Raw genomic sequence first — 10,055 nt, forward strand, 5'->3', positions numbered from 1 at the left:
ACTGAGACTATATTGCATCAAATGATTGGACAGTAGTTAGTACTGAACTAGAAAAGATGTGGAAAGAAGCAATTCTAATGTAATTCAGGCTACTTTCTTTTCAGCGCATTGAAAGGTTTATACAGTCTGGAAATCACACAGATAATTCATCTATTGTAGCTTGTTAACAGATGATGTAAGGTGTACTAGTGAAGTTAAATCCAAGATTGCCATGACAAAAGCTGCATTTAGCAAGAAGAAGAATCTTTTTACCAGCAAATTGGACTTAAATTTGAGGAAGAAACTAGTGAAATGCTACATTTGGAGCATAGCTCTGTATGGGGCTGAAACATGGACACTTAGGGCAGTAGATCAGAAACATCTGGAAAGTTTCGAAATGTGGTGTTGGAGAAGAATGGAGAAGATCAGTTGGACCGATTATGTGAGAAATGAAGAAGTGTTAATTAGAGTCAGTGAGTAGAAGAATATCCTACACGAAATAAGAAAACGGAAGGCTAATTGGATTGGTCATGTTTTACGCAGAAACTGCCTTCTAAAAGAAGTTATTGAAGGAAAGATAGAGGGGTGGATAGAAGTGACAAGAAGACGTAAGGAGATGCTGGTTGACCTTGGGGACAGAAGAGGATACTGTCATTTGAAGGAGAAAGCTCTAGATCGCAATAAGTGGAGGAATTGTTTTGGAAGAGACTGTGGACCTGTCGTCTGACAGATTACTGATGATGATGATGATGAATTCATCTATTACTGAATGTAGGAGCTAGCGAGCCAGGATAGTGCAGTCAGTAGAGCAACTGACTATGGGCTGGACAACCGAGGGGTCGGAGTTCGAGTCCTAGTAGGATCAAGAATTTTCTCTTATCCACGTCGTCCAAACGGGCTCTGGGGTCCACCCAACCTCCTATCCAACGGGTACCGGGAGCCCTTTCTTCCGGGGTAAAACAGCAGGGACATGAAACTGACCTCTCACCTCCAACTCGTCCAGAGGTCAAGAAAATGTGGATCTATACATTCACTCCATCATACACCTTCATGGCATCGTGCTTAATTAGCTAAGCACAGGGACAGCTTTACATTTAACCTTTATTACTGATGTAGGCATTAGTAACTTGTATTCAATGAGAGATTTAAAATTCGCGCAATTTTATAGAATCTGTTTCCTTTATCTAATAAATCTTAAATTGATATTCGAATCATTCATTTTTAAATAAATATATTGATAAACGCTTTTTCGCAATTTTGGATCTATGTTCAGGTATTCAATAACGTAATTTAAACCGTGAGAGTTTAAGATGATTAGCGTTGATGTTTCAACATCCGGTTCCAATGCCGTCCGAAGGGGAGGTGAAGAAGAAAATGTAAGTGTTGTTTCTATATTTTATGTGAAGTGAATTGTTTTAGTATAATAATATTGAACAGTAATCATCTATTCCGTATTCTTTGTAAGACAAATGAAGTATTTGGTGTTTAGGGCTCGCAATCGCCGAGAAAACAGCAATGCGAAAAGTGAGTCAGATTCGGACGCCTCGAATAAAGAAAACAAGAAAGAGAGAGGGAGAGAAAAGAAGAAGAGAAGTGCGTCTACATCAAGTGGCAGTGGCAGTAGTAGTCGGAGGTTTGCATATCTTGCTTTCATGATTTTATGTAATAGTGTAGGAGTTCCGGCACACCTTTCAGAATACGGTGACAAGGGTATTTAACACCTTAATGCTGAAAACTTGGCGGCACGGCCTACCAACATAGGAACCGTACTGTCGAAGGTCCAAAGATATCTAGTATGGTGGCAGTAGTGAAATGAATTATTGAACCCAAATCACTAACATAACATAACCATATCTCTTCCAACCCATTATCTTCATGATGTATAGCCATAGCTTATCCACTGGTTCTTTGAAATACTGGCGCTTTCCCGCCGGTTGAATATTATGCCCTATTGACTGGAGTTGGTATTACAAAAGCACCCACTTGAATATTAGAGCAGAAAAGTCATAAGTTCATTTTTCGCATTATTCTGAATGTTCGCCAAAGTTACTGTTTATTCTGCAGTATCCTTGGGGGCTCTGAACCCAGTGCTTGAGCAGAGCGCACCAACTTTTCTGATGGTAATTATATTGTAATTTGGGGCATGCCTTTAATCCAGGAAGTTCATGACATAAACAGAGGTGGTTTGACAAAAAGTTTGTATGCTCAAAACATGGTGTCATCTTTGTTAATTATTAGCCATGCACCTAGCATTCATTCCTCCTCTGAAGCCCATTGTTCACAAGAAAGTGCCAAGTGTGACTGAACCCTGGACCTGCTTATGAATGGTTGATTCCAGTTTACCCTCTGTTTCTTTGTGTTCTAATGTTATCTTCCTCTGGCCTATTGTACCAGCCCCAGATGATAGGTGAGGCTGATTGTGGAGTAATTAGTGTAATGAAGATTGGCAGGGGAAACCGAAGTACTCGGAGAAAACCTGCCCCAGCGCGACTTTGTCCACCACAAATCCCACTTGACCAGACCCGGGATCGAACCCGGGCCGCCGCGGTGGGAAGCCAGCATCTAACCGCTTGAGCTTTGGTGCAGCCCTGGGATTTGCCTGAAAGGACTGAGGAAAGCCATGAAAAAGTCAGGGGGACTGTTATCCCAGCTGAAATATGTACCAAGTACCTCCTGAATATAAGTTGAGTGTTACTGCTTCAGCAGCCCTATCAGTGCTAGGCTAGTTACATGATTATAAGGGACATGTATATTCAGTGGAGGAAACAAAGAATAACTAACTTCATGGACCAGAGCCCTTCTTGAGAAGCTGCCAATTTTGTAACTACTCAGGAATTTCCCAGCATTTTATGGAACCCAAAGGTTCATCATTGTGTTCAGAAGAGCCCTTCACTGGTCCCTATCCTGAGCCAGATCAAGCCAGTCAATACCACTCCATTCTGTCTCTTTAAGATCCAATTTAATATTATCCACCCAACTATATGTTTGTCTTCCTAATATCTCTTTCCTTCTGGCTTTCCCAGCAATATTCTACATGCATCCCACTTTGCCCCCCATTCATGCTACATTCTCTGCCCATCTCATCCTCCTTGTCTTGATCGTTCGAATTATACATGGGGAAGAGTACAAGTTATGAAGCTCCTCATTATGCGGCTTTCTCCAACCTCCTGTCACTTCATCCCTCTTCAGTCCAGTTATTCTCAACTCCCTGTTCTCAAACACTCTCAGTCTGTGTTCCTTCCGTAATGTCAGAGAGGAAATAATGCTTATACATTTTTGTAATGGGCAACATTTAGTAGGCAGCGGCATCAAAGATCGCTAACAAAATGGAAGAGTTGTAGCGTTTATCTATGAGGAATAGATTGCGACAATGTAAGCACAGTTGAAGTCGTTCAGTGTGAGGCTTTAGAAATGTGAGGCTGATACATCACATGTGGGACTGTAAAACTGGTATACAAGTGGAAAGTGTGTCTCGAAACATACTCTGTGTGTGATATGAGGTTCTGACAGCAGAGACTGAACTAATGCAGTGTGAGCAGTAGCCAGTTCTGTCCACTGATGCTTACAGAGCAGGAGATCATGTTTCACACCCACAAAATTAATGTTGTGTTTTAGCTAAAGTGATGTCTTTTTACAGCTCCTCAGACAGCAGCTCACGGTCATCAAGTGGCTCAAGTTCATCCCACAGCTCAAGCTCAGGATCCACATCACGTTCCAGTTCATCTTCTAGCAGTTCAGGCAGTTCGAGCACTAGCTCAGGTGCAAGGGCTCGAGCCAAGCGCAGGTACGGCTTGTTTCCTGTCAGTTGGAGTAGTGTTCTCAACTTTTCTATGTGGGACATATAGTTCGGTACTTCATTGCACACCAGGTCACATACACTGGAACTCCCATTTGTTATTCCTCAATTTAGTGTTTCCCTCAATTAATGTTCTGTTTCAGTGATTCAATGTCAGTAATCTCAGTGTTTTTTCCATTGAAAATGTTCCTCAGTTTTGCATTAAAAGACACTGCTCTCCAAAGAAGAACCGTGATATCTCAGTCATATAGTGACTACAGGCTGGATGACCAAAGGCCCATAGTTTGAGCCCCGGTAGGATCAAGAATTTTCAGTTCTCCAAGTTGTCCAGACTGGCTCTGGGGTCCACCCAACCTCCTTTCGAATGGGTAGCGGGGGCTCTTTCCCCAGGAGTAAAGCGGCCGGGGCGTGAAGCTGAACACTCACCTCCTGGTTCCGAGGTCAAGAAAATGTGGGTCTATACGTCCACTCCCCCGTATGCCTTCATGGTGTAGTGCTTAAGTAGTTAAGCACAGGAACAAGTTTGCCTTATCTTACTCCCCAAAGAAACATTAGAAATGGACTTTTCTGTGTTTTGTAAGGTTTTATGTGCTTTATTATGCTTTTCAATACACATTGAACAGAGTATTATTAAAATATTGACTGCCACAGAGGACGCTGATGTCTACTCTGTGATGCTTGTTTATATTTGCACGACACTATCATGTGTCTGCTGTACGAGTGTGTCCACTATGATTTGTGGGATTCAGTGTTTGTGTCATTTGTTACTACACTTGGTCGTCGACTTATGACTGACAGGTTGTAAGTCGATCTAGTCCTATGTCAGCCATATATTTATTAACAGTATTTTTTAACCTTTCTAATCTTTTTATCATCTTTATAATTTATTTTTAAAAACTTCTACATTTTAATAATATTTTATTTTTCATTTTTTTGTGGTCCTAAGTCGACGACTAGGCGTATATAATATGTAGTTGAAGACCGTTATTAAGTCAGTTGTCTGTTGGTCATATTTCAAGTGGTGTTCCTGTCCACAGCTCAGATACAGCATGCATTTTGATTCTTTAGAATGCCAAATGGGTTGCACAATAAAGGAATATGCAATGGCTAAGGCCCACACACTCTGTTTTGTTCTGGCAAGTTTTTAAGCTGTGTTAATGATTGCACTTTTCACAAATTCTTGACTTTCAGAGCCACCAGTGGTAGCCGTAGTCGCAGCAGAAGTGCAGAGCAGAAGAAAGTCAAAGAGAAGGAAGAGAAGAGAAAGAAACCAGAGAAACCAAAACCCAAAGCACGATCCAGGTTTGAATTATGCTGATTTTGTGTTCCCACATTTAGTGAAACCCAGTATAAACCGTGGATTACATTATTTTATTTTTTAATTTCAGTGTGGTAAATAACCCGCATTTGGTATAAGAAATTTCTGATGTTCAAGAACTTGTACCTCACGACTGAACAAGTTGTCTCAGCAGTAACACTTCGCATCTGACCCTTTGACTAGTTTTTTATCCTCTGGTTTTTGTAGTCCCCCTCGGGTGAATATTGGAATAGTACCTGAAATGAGACCATGACTGCTTCTACATCCTTTCCAATTCACAGTTAATTATGTTGCTCAGTGTGCTATATAATCTGAGTTACAAGGTCATTAAGTAAACCATAAATAAATAAATACAGCTGACAAAGTTGAGTATTGAGTGGGAATGTGGAGACTTGCATTGTCATCATATTCATGATTCCCTCAGTACCTGGGCTCACTTCCAGTATGTCTTGGTGGCATATAGATAGCTTTTCCTTTGTTGTTAATCGTCATCTTAATGCGATGTACAGAGTGTGCAAAATGTAATAAAATAATTATAATGTTTTTACGTCGCAGAAGTGCTGAAATGTGCATCAGATTTCATATACAAGAATGCAGCATAACCTTTACTTCAGTAGATGCACCTGACTTGCATTACACAAATTAGATGGTACTGTTTTCCATGATGGGTTGGATGCATAGTATTCTGTTTTGAGAAATGCTAGTATCCTAAGCACCATTCTTTTTTAATGTGCTGCGTAAGTTTCGCATTGACAAGACGTGAATGATGAATGTTGTGTAATTTACTTCCTGTCTCATTGTATTATTGCAGGTCTGCTTCCCCTCGTCGGAAACGTAAGGAACGTTCGCCCACGCCACGCCCCACAAAGATTCATGTGGGGCGCCTTACCCGCAATGTTACACGGGATCACATTCTGGAAATATTTTCAACCTATGGCACAGTGAAAAGTGTGGACTTCCCGCAAGATAGACTACACACACATACTGGGCGAGGTTTTGCTTACATAGAATTTGAGACTCCCAATGAAGCAGAAAATGCTATGAAACACATGGATGGAGGTACGGGAGACAGGCAAGAGAAAATGCAGTTATGTTTATAAATATGATCTTCATCTGTAATCTTGGCATTAATTGATATCTCTGTTTGGGCTTTCTTATATATAATACACATTGATATCAATAATACAGTAGAACTTGGTTATAACGTCATCAAAGGGACCTAAAAATAGTGTCGTTATAAATGAATGTCATTGTAACTGAAATGGGCACTTCCACAGTAGCCTTATGTTAGTCACATAAAAATCTACCAAAAACCGAGTTAAAATGTTGCATTTTTTTAGTGGAATGCGTAGTTAAGTACAGACTAACGTAACATTAACTTGGAATTGCCCAAATGTGTAATATCAAAGACATATTACAGCGCTTTTCACTGACAATACACACCGCACTAATACTGTATATTAAAGGTAGGCCTACTCACCAAATTACAGTAGATTACATCAATTGTTGTGCCTTACTGTACCTAGATACGAGTACAGTAATCAGTTATCTTCATCTGTTTCCTGTTACTTGCCCAATACANTTGAGTGTTATGTAACTTTGACCTTTGGGGTTTAGCCATGGCATGTCTGGAAGTGGTTGCATTATTTTGAAGTACAGTGCAGTTGCTGTCTTCAGAGTGAATGATGCAGAGTTCATATGTAATTGTTCTTGTTACAGGACAGATTGATGGGCAGGAAATTACTGCGGCGCCAGTGCTTCTACCAAAACCCAGGCCAGTGCCACCTCGTCGCAGCCCACCCATGCCTCTACGAAGGCCACCTCCTCGCTGGGGACGTTCTCCACCTCGGTTAGTGTTTAGGTGGGTGGGTGGGGGGGTGGATTTTTATGCTGCTTTCAGGTCTGGACTGAATTGTGGGATGAATGATGGATTGGAAGGAAGCATTCATGGCCTAATCAGGATACTCAGTACTTGCCTAGAGGGACTGAGGAAAACAATGAAAAACCTCAGACAAAATAGTGTCCTGGCCAAGGTTTGAAGCAAACACCTCCCAAATACGAGTACAGAGCATTACTACTATGCCTGCTTGCTCCATTAATGTTATTGTTATCATGTCTCCGTGTAGTATTTAAGAACATATTTTAGTACTCTGTACCGTTGAATGTTATCATCACATCTTGGGGGTTTATGTAGCGTGACATGAGACTTAATGCTGCTGAGAACTGAAACGTATATCTCAGAAAGATAATACTTAAAACGTATTATGCGATAGAGAAATGAGAAATAATTTACATGAAAACCTGCGTCCACTGTATGCACTAAATGAAATGCATGGTCCAGCAGTATAGCACATGCTTCATTTACCAGTAGCAAAGGTAAAAGGGGAATTATTATGAACACAGGAAAGGAAGATGCTTTTTGTCCCAAATCTTGCTTTGGTGTTTGAATCGGATAACATGAAGAAAGTATCACAGTAACGTGAGTTTGCTGAAATAGAGGGATGGCTCGAGACTCATCTGATCCACAGTGCCTCACCCAGATCAGTTTCTCATAATCTTACAGTGTACCATATTGCTGTCAAATTTAGTGCCAAAGTTTTTGTCAGTAGAAGCCGAAATGATTTCTTAGTTAGATGCCCAAGGTACTGAAACCTCAACTTTGTTCTGTAATCAGATTGAACAAGCCATGCTTCATAGCACAAAATAGATGCGTTTCTTGCAAGACATGGGACATTTTATGTTGCGTGTTTCCCTCACCTCCCTCAGCTTCATCCTTTACTACTGACTGGATTTCAGCAAAAGGTCATGTTGCAAACTTGATGTTGTACTACTGATGCCCAACATAGTGGCATGCTTGACTCTTTCACCAAATGTTTCAGCTAGCCAGCTGTCATCTCTTCCAGCTCTGGGTACTTTGTCACCCCATCACACATTGCAGTCACTGTAAATCCAGATGAACAGTAAACCATGTATGTGTTAATCGAAACTGGGTCTGATCAAGTGGGATTTGTGGTGGACAAAGTGGCGCTGGGGCAGGTTTTCTCCAAGTACTTTGGTTTCCCCTGCCAATCTTCATTCCACCAATTGCTCCACAATCACCCTCACCTATCATCTGGCGCTGGTGCAATAGGCCAGAAGTGGCCGCAGTACAAGGGACTTAGTCCCACCCTACTAGCAATAAAAAAGAATACCAGGATACTGGGTGTGATTTAAATGGGAGATATGTGTCAGTAGCCCCAGCATTTGATGTGCCTATAAACTTATCTTTACAGATACCGCCGTCGCTCTCCACTGCCACCAAGAAGAAGATCTCCACCCCCACGACGTCGCCCACGTACAAGGTCCCGTTCTCGGAGTCCTGCAAGGAGACGTCGATACAGTCGTTCCAGTTCGAGCAGTTCTCGTTAATTGATGTAGCATGACAGAGCTGTCTGGCAGTACTTTGCATCATGTGAAGACAGCAACTTGCTCTTGTATATAGCAAGCACTTCCATGAGTAAACAGTGCCACTGCTATGAGAATGTGATTCCACCTTCCATAGATCCAGAATGCATCCCTGATGGTTTACTCCAGCTGCTTGGTCAATTGTGCAGTCTGAATAACTGCCCAGGGATACTGTTTTTCTACTTGAAATTCAGTACTTCTATCTAAATACAAATGAGTTCTTTAGTTAGTTAGTTAGTGAATTTCAGTTGTTCTCTTCATATAAATGGGTTGCTTTGTTTGTGTTCCTACATCCATCGATGTAAGTACAGACCATTGCAGGTTAAGTATGTGAAATGACAGGTGACAGATGTGTTATATACAAAGTGTAGTGTTAGTATGTGAGTCTTTGCTTCAGGGTATAGTTTTGAACCCTGCATTCAATTTGTAAATTGTGCTGAAGAACTCTTGTATTTTATATAAAGAAAATGCTGATTACTGAAATAAAGATATTTCAAGATAAAGAAGCATTAATTTTTCTGATACTCCCCAGAATGAATGCATATGGAGTAAATTAACTTTACAAAGAAACTTAGTGAAGGTGGCTGGAAAGATGTGTGCTCTCAAATCCAACTTCATTACATTTTGCAAAAAAGTATACATTTTCTTTTCCTGTCTCTAAAATGCAAATTGGGCTTATGGTGACGTTTGTGTGGAGATGTATGCATGTGTTCGTTTGCAATAGACCCACAGCAATGTACGCAGCTGTGCTTTTCACTGACTAGGAGAGGTGGGGTTTGGTATTTTAGGGAGTCACAGTGTAACAAAGTTTCAGAACTCTTCAGTTAGTTGGAAAAGGGCACATGTCCAGTGGGTGAAATGTGGACATATTTTTTTTTTGACCGATTCAGATAGACACAATAAATTTTAAATTATTATGTTGTCAGTGACTAAAATGAGAAATGTTGCCATATATGTGAAAGGAATTAATGAGTCGTATTGCAGTTATAAAACTTGGCCCTGTGTAGCCCTCCATGAAGACATGGGGGATGGAGGTATGGCTCCACTCATAATTATGGCAGTAGATGGAGGTGACTGATCAACTTAATGGTTCAGACACTTATGTTATGAAAGGAGTACCTGGTATTCGAAGCAACTAAAATTTTTAATGCATTCAGTATGAAAAGCATAAATATTACTCTTATTGCAAGAATCTTTAAAGTGTAATTTTTAGTTTCTCATATTATTCTTACTGAATTAAGACTTCATATGACACTTGGTTTACTGAAACCTTTTCTTTACATGCAAACAGCAAAATATCCAAGTAGATCAGAAATGCGATTTCAATATCATATCTTTTTGAAGTCCCACAAATGTCGAGGGTGACGAGCTGTCAGACTTTGGTGGCTTTACCCTGTGTATACTTGTTGCTGTGCTCTGCCATTCATATACCATTTTCATTTTGGGCTTGCATCATGTGGTGTCTACCATGTCTTCATACCGTATTTGTTGATCTGTGTTCCTTTACATGATGTGCAT

General features: G+C 40.6%; 1 protein-coding gene across 2 annotated transcripts; it reads left to right on the forward strand.

Annotated features, from left to right (window-relative positions):
• The first annotated feature begins 1,310 nt into the window (after positions 1-1,310).
• LOC111874602 (RNA-binding protein with serine-rich domain 1-B) lies at positions 1,311-9,034 on the forward strand. 2 transcript variants are annotated; one of them, XM_033755499.1, is made up of 7 exons: positions 1,311-1,355; positions 1,469-1,612; positions 3,617-3,763; positions 4,967-5,077; positions 5,905-6,152; positions 6,813-6,954; positions 8,366-9,034. In XM_033755499.1, exons 1-7 carry the CDS (start codon positions 1,324-1,326, stop codon positions 8,499-8,501), a joined length of 960 nt encoding a protein of 319 aa, XP_033611390.1. In that variant the 5' UTR covers positions 1,311-1,323; the 3' UTR covers positions 8,502-9,034. The 2 variants fall into 2 exon arrangements, with proteins under 2 accessions (XP_033611390.1, XP_023726004.1); XM_023870236.1 differs by having other exon boundaries at positions 6,813-6,942.
• Positions 9,035-10,055: the final 1,021 nt, after the last annotated feature.

Source organism: Cryptotermes secundus, unplaced genomic scaffold (genome assembly GCF_002891405.2).
Source record: "Cryptotermes secundus unplaced genomic scaffold, Csec_1.0 scaffold47, whole genome shotgun sequence".
In the NCBI taxonomy this organism is placed as follows: Eukaryota; Metazoa; Arthropoda; class Insecta; order Blattodea; family Kalotermitidae; genus Cryptotermes; species Cryptotermes secundus.